The 14,600-nt window shown below is 37.8% G+C and overlaps 1 protein-coding gene across 4 annotated transcripts in view; it reads left to right on the forward strand.

Moving 5' to 3' along the window:
- ampd2b (adenosine monophosphate deaminase 2b) overlaps window positions 1–14,600 on the forward strand; it is a 30,099-nt gene that overhangs the window by 3,508 nt on the left and 11,991 nt on the right. The window contains exons 1-2 of one of the 4 annotated variants that reach the window (XM_084721299.1): window positions 7,459–8,111; window positions 8,269–8,418. The exons of 1 other annotated variant lie outside the window; for it this stretch is intronic. Coding sequence is in view for 1 of the 3 variants with exons in the window: in XM_084721298.1 (XP_084577424.1) it covers window positions 4,094–4,151 (58 nt within the window). In the remaining 2 variants the exon portion in view is untranslated. Of the gene's footprint in view, window positions 1–3,996; window positions 4,152–7,458; window positions 8,112–8,268; window positions 8,419–14,600 lie in introns of those variants that run through there. 2 more of the 4 variants (XM_084721298.1, XM_084721300.1) reach the window with 2 other exon arrangements.

Genomic DNA, 14,600 nt, shown 5'->3' on the forward strand with positions numbered 1-14,600 from the left:
AGATGAATGTAATTCAGTCATCAGATATTGGATGAAAGTCATTGATTAATGTTTCAATCTAAATTTCCAAGTATTATGTATTTACTACATAAATGAATAACATATAACACTTTTTATGTTGAATCTACCTTAGCATTTATCATAGGGATCACGTTTTGACTTGCTATCCTAAAATACAGCTGGGATAAGGAAATATAGCTACTTCACTCCTGGTTACAACAATAACCCAGCAAAAAAAATGACAATTACCAAGAGAAACCAACACAAGTCATCATGTTCTGAACAGACACATTACAAACACATTACAAAAAGTAACTTAGTGAAACTAAATGTTGCATCTATGTTCTAAATGTTAGAACATAAATAGCAAACTTAACTAACTATCTATCTATGCATTGCATAGAAATGCATTATGGGAAATGCACATTTAAATGTCACAACCCAGAATCCTACAGCGTCCCACAATAGTCGGAGGACGCAATTAAGTCCAAGGCTGTGGAGCATGAATTCAGCATCGTGAGCATCAAAAAAAGGTTCCAAGATGGTGAAAATTCAACAACTAAAGTGAAATTCAGTTTCAGCCTCATCTAACCTTGTGCACACTACTACTAACTACTAACTACTAACTACTAACTACTAACTACTAACTACTACTACTACTACTGACTAATGGTAAAGAAAAATCTGTTAGCAGATATCCAAATTCAGGTATCATAATTGGATCAGAACAGAAAAAGTGGATCTTGCCTCTCTAGTTACTGGTTTCCTTGATAACAATCTGTAATGACCCTGAAAAAAATTGGTTGACCCCTAGTGTCTTTAATTAAGCAAGAAAAAATATGCAAATGTGGTGAGATAATTTCAGTTGTTGTCACTGGAACAGCATCCATGAATATCAATATTATCAGGGTACTTTTGTCAAGATAATGGCAGAAGATTATATCACCTCCCCCTAATAGCAGATTTTTCAAAATATTAAAATTACATAATACATTATGACTTAAAAATATACTATATCTTTAAAAATCTAGGGCACATGTAACCAGCAGTGGCATGCTGTGACATTACAGTGACTGTCAAGATGGTCACAGGCTGGATTGTAACCCTGACAATAAATACAACAGCTGGAGGTATAAGTGATTCATCACCCCCTCCCTCCTCCAACTATGATGCTCTCTGTGATTACCCTCATTTACAGCTTGTAGCTGTTCCAAAAATTGCTCTGGAGTCTCAGACTGGGAGGAATGATGAGGGGCAGTCTTGGCCGTTATGTTCGACAGAGACAGATTTCTGTTTTTTTTAGATGTGCATCTGTGAGTCTGTTCTGAAACCCCTGGGGTTTGATTTAGAAAGTCACTGCAGAAGTACATTAAGATAGCCCTCACATTTTATGCTGTTAAAGCGTCCAGGGAATCATCTGAGTAAGCAAAGATGACATTTAGGTGACTCATCTTCTTTTGTTTTTGTTTTTTTTTCCCAAAAAGGCACTAATCTAGTTTGGGGCAGATGCAGTGCAGTCCGTGTAAAACAGGCAGCAGATCATGATTTGATTGAATTAGATGGGTTATTTGAATAATTGCCAGTGTTGTGTCTTCAAATGTTTAATGAATCTTTTATAAAGCGATTGCTATTCTTGAATCTGCTGCAGCCACACATAACAGGTCATAAGTTATATCTGACACTTTGATTTCACCCGTCTGCTAAACGATTGTCTAAATTGACACTTGGCTTATCTGAGGAGCATTAGCTTATTAGATTGTTTTAATACGAATCCTCTTGAACTTTCAATCTAATCTAATGAGCTTTCAGCCAATCGATCAGCACGGCAGAGTGGAATAGATGTGGACATCTGCAGCAGCATGTAATCACCACTAAATGAGTTTGAATCACTCACAGCTTGGCTTTCTTTAAAGGTTATAGACCCCCCATACACATAATATACTGTCGAGTGTGTGTCACACGGCCTTTAGCTCTCTTGTGCAGTTACAGTGTGAAGAGCTGAGGCGTAGCATTGTCCATATTTAGCACATTATTGCAGGGTTTGTAAAGTGAAGTGAGCAGAGAACAGCAGTGGGTGAATCACTTCTCTGGCTGTGAAGAAGGTAGTTCTGAGATTAGAGCGACGCCCACTCACCAGTTATACTGTGCCTCCTCCTGCTGCTCTGCACTTGTTGAACCATTTAAATAAGATGAGAGGAACTCTCTGCAGTAGGAGACAAAAAGCTTTGTACTGTAAGCACCATAAACAGCCATTATTGTAAATAGCAATAGCAAAATACACACTCTCCTAGAAATATAATGATAATCATTATAAACTTTATTCTGCTTTTCAAACACATTTACAAAGCACTTAACAGACTGGTTTGGTGTAGCAGAGTATTTCTTTCACAGTTTGAGCATTATGTTTTTTAGATGGCTAGATGAAGCGCCTCCATGAACAGGAATTATTACATTAAAGGTATTATTAACAGCTTAGTTGTTTACGAGAGGAAAAAAACTGTATTCAGTTGGTATCTGTATTGGCAAATACTCAACGCTGCAGTACACTACGAAAGACTGCCTGAAAGGCAATGAATAATAAAAATAATTTTATTTACACGTGCCGTTTACACTCAGCATGTGAACATTTGACCTGTCTAGCTCACTGCTAGATGCCACTAAATCCTACACAGTGGGCCATGAAGCAAAAAATGCAAATGTAAATAAATGAATAAAAATACTCCATTACAAGTAAAAGACCTGCATTTTAAATTTAAAATGAATGTATACAAGGACCAACAGTATCAATAGTAAAACTACTATGCAACACAAATACTCCTATCAGTGTTATCATATGTTATATTATTTGATTGATTGATTGATATTATTGTGGCTATAATGCACAGACTCATAATATTAGAGCTAGCTGATGTGGAGCTAATTTAGCTACTTCTACTAATTAAAACTTGAGCAATTTATTATATTTTATAAAATGATCATAAGTTTTGTTTGTAAAACTGTAATCTGCCAAGAAAGGTGATTATGGCTGTCAGATAAATGTTGTGGAGTAAAAAGTACAATATTTTCCATTGAAATGTAGTTGAGTAGAAGTGTAGAATTACACTTTTCTTCTGCAGGACATAGAGCTGAATAAGTAATCAAAATTTTATAGAAATTTCAACATGGCCCATGGCCCAATTTTCACATCGCAGGAGGTGCAATATTTGTTAAAAGCAAAAAGTCAGGGTGCTCCTATAGTGCAGTTGGTAGAACATGCGCCCCACGTACTGAGGCTGTTAGTCCTCTGCAGTGGCTGCTGGTGTGACTACTGCAAGCAGCCCATTTGCTGCGTGTCATCTCTTCTCTCTCTCTCTCTCTCTCTCTCTCTCTCTCTCTCTCTCTCTCTCTCTACCCACTTTCTTGTCATCTTAAACTAAAGGCAAAAGCCCCCAAAATAATCATATAATAATAATAATACCTGCAAAAATCGCCCCATAATCATTTTAATATACTGTTCAATGAAAATGAGAATAGTCATGGAAAAATTATTATTCCCTCTATTATTGCAAAGCATCCAGCCCTAGCAGGAAATAAATACTACAGCAACATAAAATACCTCTGATTTTCTCCATTCATGTATACAGTACAGTAGATTGATGGTGGACCTTTGAACACATTGTACTTCGCCCACATCCTGTTCACGCCTCCTGTGGTTTTGTCACACCTTGTCATCGTAACATGCCCACACTTGTCAGGGTCTGTGTCATGGACAGATACAGTAATTACAGCAGATAGAGACCCTGCAGGTTAAATGTTCAGCCCTGTCACTCCCCACACTGACACAATCTGGACCTTTACGTTTGTAATTAATGATTACCTGGGACTCCCACCCCAACACACCTTCATCTGATAACCTTCAGTCACTCTGTATTGTCACTCTGTCATTAAACCCCGGCACTGTGTACTGTTGTGTAGTTGTTTGTGTCTCTCTATGAGTCAACATCTGGCCTGTTGGAGGTCTCATGGACTTGTGCCCTGTGGGTGAGACCACCTCTATGCAGTGTTGTTGCTCATACTTAATGGTGTAGTGATGCAGTAGATAAACAGACACCGGATGACAGCTGTTGTTTTCAGCACATCGACCTGTGGAGACCCCGAGTCTTGTCTGAAAGGTACACTGAACGCTGAATTTAAATTGAAGCAAATACGGCTGAGATATTGTTGCGTTTTTTCCATTAGCTCCTTTTATTCAGTAGTGGAAAGTAACTATGTACATTTACTCAATTATTGTTCCTTAAGTGCACTTTTAGGTATTTCTATTTTATTTGATGCTGCTTTAAATTTTTATTCCACTAAATTTCAGAGGGAAATATTGTGCTTTTTATTAGTTGCTGTATAGTTGTTGTTTTTTTAAGCTTAAACAATTAGTTGATCATCATAAAATTAATTAATTGATTAATTAATTGATAATCAAAATAATAGTAACAGCCCTGAAACTTTTTATAACATAATGACATGTTATAAAATATGTTATAAAATATGATGCACTGCTAAACTTGTTAAAAGTAGCTCCATCTCGTCCAGCTGCACAATCGAAATGTTGTTTATATGTTTATATAGCAATAATAATCATACAATAATATAATATATTGTATATAATAATATAAACTTCTGAAAGGGATCATTCTCTCTGTACTTGCACTTAAGTATTTACATTTGATGCTACTTTAACTTCTATTCTGCTACATTTCAGAGGGAATTTTTTTACTTTTTACTGCACTACATTTATGTCACAGCTATAGTTACTTTACAGATCATTTTTGTCACACAGTGGATGGACATAAAATTTTAATAACTGTATCATGCTGCTATACTTTTATATAAGAAAAATATGGATTGCAGGATTTTTACTGGTAAAGCATATTTTTGAATTGTTGTATTGCTTGTTTCACTTGGGTAAAGGATCTGTGTACTTCTTCTACTGCTGCTTTTATTCTGTTAATGAATTCAGGTTGGATAGACTGAAGCTTTGTCATCCTGTTTCACTTCGGTTCCACCATGATGAGCTTGTTGTGTTGATGTGTGTGTGTGTGATGCAGCGTCCGACCATCAGAGGGCGCCTGGTCTGAATAAATGCAGCTACACTGATGAGTCAATGAGCAGCAGTCGTGTTTGTTGAGATCCTCTTGGGCACACAACAGTTTGATTAGTCCTCTTGGAAGCAATTCTGGCTTTGAGTGCCTTGAAAATAAAACACACAATAATTTAACCTTGTGAGGCTGAGTGGAGATTTGTTTGGAGTCGGGCTGCTTTTGACTTTCTGTGGTGCTCGAGTGTTTTTTCTGTCCAGACTGTCAGCTGTGTTTTTGCTGTAGTTTAAGAGCAGCTCTCTACATAAGACTGAAGAGAGGAGAAAAATGTGTTATGTGCAGTATTTGGAGTTCTAGTCGTCAGGATGTTTTTAGCCGTTAGTTTATGTTTACACTGTATTATATATAGTTGTATCTGTATGCAAATTATTTGGGGTTGTATGAAAATTCAGACTGGATGGATCGGGGTCCTAAAATAGAGCAATGCACATTATTTTTTGCTGTTATAGCAGATTATGAAAACACCTTCATAAATGATTGTTTAATGGACTGCTCTGAAGATATTCTATATTTTTACTAATGTCAACAGATGCATTAATCCAGTCTTGCCTGTGTTGCCAACATAGTTTTTTTTCTCTTTCTGATAGAGCTCCATTGTTGTCCATAAAATACATCAAAGATCCACACTTTCATTCCTTTTTTACGATGAACATGGAAGCTGTAGTTTATTTTGACTCAACTCCCACATACACAGTCCTGCTGCTGTAAATACTCACTGTGCACCAGATCTGCAGCTGAAAATAATCCTCAACAAATTCACTGCTTACTTCAGTTTTAGTAACACTTGCTAGAATCTACATTACCCCACTGTTTAGATTAATAAATGCTCTTCACATGTCACACTCAAATTTAAAGTAAATTGACAGGTTAGTTGGCAAACTGGATTTCTGTGTAGCTAATCTTAGTGTTAGTGTTTGACTGTCTTGTAAATATTTCTTTAAATTAGATGTTGAGTTCTTGGATGATGACACTATTTTCACAGCTGAAGGCAAAACTGTCACTGTACTGTGACTAGAGCTGGGTATTAATAGCATTTTTCTTTTTTATACTAGAGGTCATGATAATGAAGTGGCACCTGTAAGATTAACTGGGTTTACTTGAGACCAGAGTGACAATGAAAGACTTGTGAAGTGTTGTAATGTGTGTGTGCTGTGCATGGCAGTATATTGTTCTTTATTTTAAACTGTATTTTAAAATTGTAATACTGCCATTAATTCCCATTTTTACTGAATGTATCAATAAAAATATTTATTTTCTTATTTTATAGAAATGTGTAAGAAAACACAAATGCTGAAATGTGACTCTGTACTGTTAGGATTAGAAAAGATAAAGATTTTGTATTCAGCTTTGAGTTCTGAGTTAAGACGACTTGAGTTGAACTCTAGATATGTTGAGAAAGAGCAGATAAGATATCCAGCACAAACACGGGACACAAACTGATCATTGATTGAGCTGAAAGGCCTTTTTTACTCACTGTTTGAAAATTAATGGAATTAAGCCTTAGCTAACAACAGATTCAATCAACATAGTTTCATCTGTAAGACCTGTAACACTTGATGAAATTAGCCACACAGCATTTTTCAAATCTTTCTTGATTTAAAGGGACAATTCACCCCCAAATCAAAAGACTTATTTTTTTTCCTCTTACCTGTAGTAATATTTATCCATCTAGTTTTGGTGTGAGCTGCCAAGTTTTGGAGTTATCGACCATAGAGATGTGTGTCTTCTCTTGAATATAATGGAACTATATGGCATTCAGCTTGTGGTGCTTAAAGCACAAAAAAATAATAAAAATAACAAATGCCTTTTTGCTTCTACTGAAGCACACCTACCATCTGTATCACTGTGCAGAAGGGTCCCGTGTCTCTATACATGCTCTATACATGCTCATACATGAAACTGCTCACAACAAGGTTTGTCTGATTGTTTTGAGTAACCGGGTTGGTACCTGATGGTTGAGTACCATCTAGTTCCATTATATTTGAGAGAGGGCAGATATTTCTACAGCCAGTATCTCAGCAACTCACACCAAAACTATCCACTTGTCCAAATAACACCACAGGTAAGAGATAAAATATGTATTTTTGATTTTGGGATGAACAGTTCCTTTAATTAAAGGTCAGGAACCATGTGGTTGAACAAATGTCTCATTGTTTTCTTTCTCCAGATCCTAACAGAAATTAAAATTATGAAAAGTATTCTGATACAAAGCAGAGGTAAAATGCAGTCCAGTACAAACATTCACATTTTTCCCAACATTTTTTGCGTTTTGAGCGTGCAGCTGTTATCCAGAGCAAACTTACATTCAGTGCAAAAGTATGATAAGAGGAGAGATATGCCTCAAGATAATTTCTGTGTGCAAGTTTCTATTGTTCTGTGTCAAGAAATTGCATCAGTTCACTGAATCATTAATGTCTTATTTCACCATTTTTAGCATAGACACAGTTCTGTTTGTAGCATGGGAAAGCATGTTCCAGAAATTACTGCTGCAACCTTAATGGGGACAACGTGCGGGCCCTTTAATTTCATTCATGTGAGAGGAGATGGAGGCAAGGTCTCATTTATTAGACAGTCATCTCCCTCAGACTGCCGCCATTCAGCTGGAGAAAAAAAAGAATCTCACACAGAACATGACATGTCAAACCTCGCCGCTGAGGCAGCACCATTTTATTCTCACACAAACATCCCAAACACATGGTCTCCTCAGCAAAACACAGCACACAGGATCAAGCAGATGAGAGGAGGGGAGCTGTGAGAAAAACTCACAGCAGGTTAACCCACATCCGCCGGTGATGCACGTCGTCTCCCCCCGCCTCTTCACCCTCCTGTGGTACGTCCCAGATAGATGTCAGAGGCATTTAAATGAGGAGGATCAGCTCCAGAGGCAGCGAGTGCAGCGACAGCTGGCCTGAAGAGCAGAGGGGGGTCACACACTGGGAGGATGTGAGGGGGGAGTTCATGGATCTGCTGGACCAGCTCTTTGTATGTATGACAGGGACAGATTAAGGAAACATTATTCTATGAGTTTGTTTATGTGAGAGTGCGCCTGTGTTTCTGCCAGTTTTGCCATTAGGCTGAGTGTTTGAAGTGTTTCTTCTCTTGTTTCTCTCCATCCCTCACTCCCGTCATGTTTAACCAGTCTTGAAAGGACAGCAGACGTCGTCCTGGGCCATTTGCTGTTTGGCATGCTCCATCTCCCTGCCAGGACAGCCTGTTTCTGTCTCTGTCTGTCTCTCTGTCCTCTCTCGGCCCTGCTAGCTGGTGGTTAATGCAGGCTCTGAGGAGACAGGTACGCTCCACTACCCTCATCCTGTGCAAAAAGCACAAATAGCCCTCTCCTCCTCTAACCCTCCCCCCTTTTTCCTCTCCCTGTTCTATACTCACTGCCACTCTCCTCTGCCTGTCCCCTGACGGCTTTGTGTAACAGCCTTGAGCACTGCTGTCTTCAGTGAATGTGTGTCGATTGATTGTCCCACAAACTAGCTTTTGCATGTCTTTTGGAGATGGTGTAAAGGTGCAAGTGTGCACAAACGAAACAGAGCAGGTCGATAAATCGTGCTGACTACACCTGCAGCTGTGTGGGATGTTGATGGAGGGGCTTGTTTACAAAGCTGCTTTTATATTTTTAGCATTTCTTTTCTTTATGGTTCAACAGCGGTAAAGGAAACAGAGGTTTCTACTAGAATACCAACATGTGCCTGCAGACATGCACTTCATGCAGCTACAGAGAGACTGAACCATCTCTGGCCATAGAAAGATCCTGATTACACATCCTGAGAGACATCAGCTGTTTGATGCAGAGCCAGTGAGAGGAGCTGGAGGAGTAAGCATCCCTTAGAGGAGGAGAGCAGTTGCATTCTCCCTGCCATGCGTGTGCGACCCCCTATATGATAATGATTTGATTATTACTAATCAGAACTGTGTATTTGACATATTTTTTGGAGTGTACGATTTGAAATACTTTTCTGATGTTATGTATATTGTTTTACAGATGTGTTGGTTGTGGAAGCCAAGCTGATTTGATCAAAATATTCTACAACTAGAAACTACAGCTAATATTGATCAAGTTATTAAGTAAGGGGAGAGCCAGTATGAAAATAACAGTTTTCAGATAAGTGTCATTTTAAAAGATAACCTCGAAAACAGAAACTAATTTTCATTGTGATCAACAACTCACATATTGTGCTCTTTCAATTACTGGTGCTGTTTCGTACAAATCTGGAACAAATTTGGTGTAATGTGGCTTTGAAGAGAAGTTGCACGTTGTTACTTCTGACCCAGTCATTTGGGTCAGGAGTAACACTTTGGATTAAAAGTAACAAAAGTTTAAAATTTAATTGTTTGTATTATTCTTGTTTTCATTAGAAATGTCTGACAACTGCCACCATATTAGGTCCTCTATCTTAAAATTGTTAAAAATTGTTTTCAATATCAACTTTTAATGTCATCAAATATTTTACACCAACAGTAAGAAAAATATAACTATTTTAACAGAAAATTTAGCAGTATAACATTGTAAAAATAACGTATTACTTAATTTAATATTAACTATCCTATTTTAAGAGATGGGTTGGTCTGATCCAGTATCAGTATTGGGAGCCAGTATTGACATATGACATTCATCAGTGTAACAATACAACTGGACTGAAAAAATATATTAGCCACCTCACTCCTTAAAGTGAAGTTTAAAATAGACAGTTGCCAACATTAACTATCCTGTACTGAACAAACACAGCAAACACATGATAAGCACACAACAAATGAATGCAATACCATTTACATTTTGGAACATAAAATAGCAATTTTAAACTTTCAGCAATGCATCATGGGAAATTTATGCAAATGAGTACCATATTTCAGCCTGTCAGGTGCACATGTGAGTGTCACAAGCCAGAATATTTTAAGGATGCCATTACACAAGTTATATTACACAAACTACACAAGCTATCCAGACTGAATTCAAGTTTCAGCCTCATGGAATCTTACTTCTACTACTACTAATACTAATACTAATAATATTGATGATAGCAGATAATAATTATAACAAATGACAAGGAAGGACAACCAGAACTGTCTTTTGTTCTCACCCTGACTCTTAGCATATTATGTTGGTGAAATATGACACACACTCCCCTCCAGACACAACTGTAGCCAAACCACAAAATACTGAAAACTCTCAAATACTCAGATCTGGCTTCAAATGTCTCTTAAGATTTCTATATAGGTCCTGAGTCAAAGTGTGGCAGATTTTAGATTATTTGTGATTTAGGAAAAATTAATTCAACATGTAAAAGACTTTGCCTTTTTTATTATTAAATTAAAATAGTAGTTTTGGTGAAAAACATTGATATTGTAAGTAATGTATTGAAAAAAGTATGATTTTGGTATCTGTACCAAAACTAAGGTGGTGAATCAGTTAAAATTGCCGCGATTAATTGATTAATCAATTGAAAGAGTAGTCTGCATTAGTTGCCAAGGATTTTCATAAATGATTCATTGTTTCAGTTGTTTTTCATGCAAAAAAGTTGAAAAATTTGCTGTTTCCAGCTTCTTAAATGTAAGGATTTGCTGTTTTTCTTTATCATTTAATAGTGTAATAGCTAACGAAGTGTCTTTTGAATTTGGACTGTTGGTTAGACAAAATAATAATTTCATCTCCTTGGGCTTTGGGAAATTGTCTTTTGTGTTAATAATTGTGTTAATGGGGGGCGCATTTTAAAGACTAAATGATAAATCGATGAATTGTGAAAAAAAAATAATCAGTAGTCAATAATGCAAATAATCGATAGTTGCAGCCCTTGTAGCAGCATTAGTTTTGAAAATTTCCAAGGATACCCAGTCTTACTAATGACTTATCAGAATGGACCTGCAGCACTGCTCTGTTGATATTTTCCTGGTATTCCTGTTTTCTCAGCAGCACTGACACATGTGAGCTGTGAGTGAGTTTGGCTTTTTCACTGTGAGACATTTGCCACAGAGGCTGTGACTCACCGGCGTTTCTTGTGGACTGAATACCAAATCTGCATAGTCAGTGGAAGCAGGTAGACAGCGGCTGATGATGCACAGTCCACCTGATGGTAGAAAATGTAGAAGGAGGTGGGGGTAAAAGAAAGAGAGGGAATCTCCTGATATTAAAGTGTAATCACTCAGAAATGTGTGTATTTCTGCTGAGATTTTATTCCAGCGAGACAAAGATTCTTGATCAACATTTTCCCACAAAGGCGAGAAAACCGACTAAGCAGAGCTGTAGATGAAGTTGCACAGGAAGTCTCTTGACCTCTGACCTCCTGCTCCCCTCTGGCCTGTAGGCTTCAGATGACTTTCCACTTGTGATCTCATCCCCGAGGACCTTTTTTTTCACGCACCATCCGGTTTGAGTTAGACTGGAGTAGTTAGGACTCTGCTGAAATATGCATGCAGTGGAAGTCCCTCGGCAAGATAATACTATTTGACCTGGTTTTGAGGCTCAGTGGAATGATGGTGCTGTCGTAGCATCTTTGATTGTTTCTGTAGAATCATGTTGCAGTAATCCCTCCTGCTGCTTTCCTCTTGCTCCGTTAGATCGATAAAAGCTTCAGCCAACTGGATTATAGAGTATATGTTCAAGTGAAACATGGCTGACTTTAATTTCTGAGTGGTTTGCTTTTCTCTAACTGAGGGGGGATGAGTTGTTATGTAACCATAGATGCTACTGATCCAAATATAGCAGCCATTAGGGGATTAGCTCCGGGCCCGGCTGGCTTGGCTAGGCTTGGCTTTACTGTGGCCCAGCATGGATGTCTTTGCCGCTGGTCGCCTCCTGCCTGCCACACCAGTGTTGACTGTTATCATGACAAATTGATATGCCCCACAATGACAGCGGAGATGACATCTTAGTCGGCCGTTACACTACACAGACATGGTCTGTTCTATCAGCAGAGGAGCATCTGCATGTGGCTTGACTTTGTAGTCTTTAAGGCTGAGACTGGCCAACAGTTTGGTTCTTCCATACTGCTTGTAAATAACACAGCATCTTTTCTTTCATATTTTAGTTTTGATTAAAGCTGAAACTAACAATGATTTTCTTTATCAGTCTGCTGATTATTTGTCTGTAAAATGACCATAGCAAATAAATAAATACATTTCCAAATGTCCAAGATGAGATCTTAAAATAATGTTTTGTCTCACCAGCAGTACAAAGACCCCAAAATATTTGATTTCTAGTGATATAATACAGGGAAAAAAGCAGCAAATATTCACAAATGAGATGTTGCAACCAAAAAATTTGGTATTTCTGCTGGAAAAACCTCAACAATTATTCAATCTTAAGATAATCGTCAATTAAATTCTGTCAGTCAACTAATCAATTAATCATTTCAGTATTCAGGGTTTGAACAAAGTCTTGGGAGTTTGTAAAATGTCTTATTTTAATTGTTCAAGGTTAGGAATTTGCTCAAATGTGAATATACTGCTTGAAAGGTGCTTGATTTGAGAGACTTCTGATTTGAATGTGCTTGAATTTCACTTGTAAAAATCTATAGCACTAAGCACTGAGTACTAAATTCGACTCAGTGTTTGAAGGCGTTCTGGTCTATGTGCTTACGCAAAATGGTCCAAAACTAAATCAATTGTCAGTAAATGTAAAAAATACAACTTTATTACGTAGCAAAAACAAATCACTGAAGAATACCAATATGCTGCAGGAGTCAGCTGATGTATTCCTTGTAATCAGTTGGTGATTTGTTATTTATTAACTTTAATTATTAGAGGAGCATTGCACAATAGGAGCACCCAAGTGATGAGACGACCTGGTCTTCTAAGTAAAGGCCGTCTCAGACACAGTGCAATTTGAGCTTGCAACCCAAAGTGGAACTGGTTGAGCTGGCACAAGCTCAACTAGTCCCTATGAATTCTCCACAACCTTTCCAAAATTTGACCAATCATCTAGCTTCTGCCAAGTCCCCCGTATAAACATCCTAAATGCACATCTCATTGAATTGACTCAGTGTTTTATTATTATTTCTTTTGTTTGTTTTTTATTTGTCACAGGTACTGAAAATAACACAAGGTTTGTTAGTGTTATTAACTTTTATCAATGCTCTGTGCATTTGTACATTTTATAATTGTCTGCCTGTTGTTTTGACTGAGTTTAAGCTCCCCAGGTGCATTTCTTCATTTACAAATAAAGCATATTCTGTTAGAATTATTTTTAATCCTGAGCCTTTTTGGTAAAGTTACTTGGAACTCTCATAGTGCAGTTTTATCCTTCCTGCAAAAGTAGCCTTTGGTTTTTAATGAATTACACAGAAAATTGCCAAAAAACTTTTTGGCGATTTTCATTTGCTCCTGCAATTTTATTGCAAAAAATGCCCAAAAAAAACGTTGCAACATGAATCACAGTGTTTTTTTTTTTTTTAGAAAAGCTGCTGTGAATTCAGGCATTTCAGGCTGCAACAATTCCAAAAATAGTTCTCAAAGTCCTGGAGGGACTGAATGATATGTTTCAGAGCAGAACACGTTTGCCTGTTTAGTTTCTTTCACCCTCCATTAGCAAATCAACTCTTGAATGACTCTTTTAATCTGACCTTGTAGCAATATTGTTTAGAGAATATTATAGATCCAAGTTAAAACTGACAGAGAAAAAGGCACAATTACAAATCCCTCTGCTACCACCATCACCATGGACAGCACCATGTGTTTATCAACACACAGCACAGTTAGACCACTGATGCTTCAGAGTCATGGTCAGGGCCATAGACTCTGACTCGCACAAACCTCAGTCAGAGGAATCAGTGAGTCACGCAGACTAGACTAACATATTCACCTAAACAACCCCTCTACCCCTGCACTTTCTCTGCAACTGGGGGATATATTTTGGTTATGTTGCTAAGAAGGGGGGTAAATTACTTCTTCCTTAAAGTCCTGCTTTCTATTTTTCAGGCAGAGGTGATCTCGTTGAACATGAAATTCCATTGTCACTCAGACACGAAGCTGAATGTTGGAGCTTGAATATCCAGCCTTTAAAAGGTCAAAGCACCCTTGAATATTTACACGCTAAAGAAGTTTGTGTTTCTCTCTAGTGTTCGCTCAAGTATTTCTCTCTGAGGTACTCGTGTGTGTTTTGACGTTGCTGTCTTGTGGTGCAGGCAAACTTGCTCAGCATGTTGAGTGGGATGTGTTGAGCAGAAGGTGGTGAACACGTGGTGAGTTGTGGTCTGGACAGTGATTATTTACACCACCACCTCATCTCTCTTTATAGCTACAATTCTGACTGTTTCTTATACCTTTAATAATGAAGCTTTTTGTCGAGTCCTAATCGGCCCAGTTAATTGGCCTCTCTGGTCTCCTTCGCTATCCCCACAGAACAGACAGACTGAGACATGCTGTGTTAAATAAGTCAGACTTAATTTAGAGTTTGTTCAAAGACAACACAGAGAGCAGGTACGGTGCAGTACAGCCTCTCTGACCTTCTTCTTGTGTGTATGGTCTATA

The sequence above is a fragment of the Lutjanus erythropterus genome, chromosome 6, assembly GCF_056507025.1.
Source record: "Lutjanus erythropterus isolate fLutEry1 chromosome 6, fLutEry1.hap2, whole genome shotgun sequence".
In the NCBI taxonomy this organism is placed as follows: Eukaryota; Metazoa; Chordata; class Actinopteri; order Lutjaniformes; family Lutjanidae; genus Lutjanus; species Lutjanus erythropterus.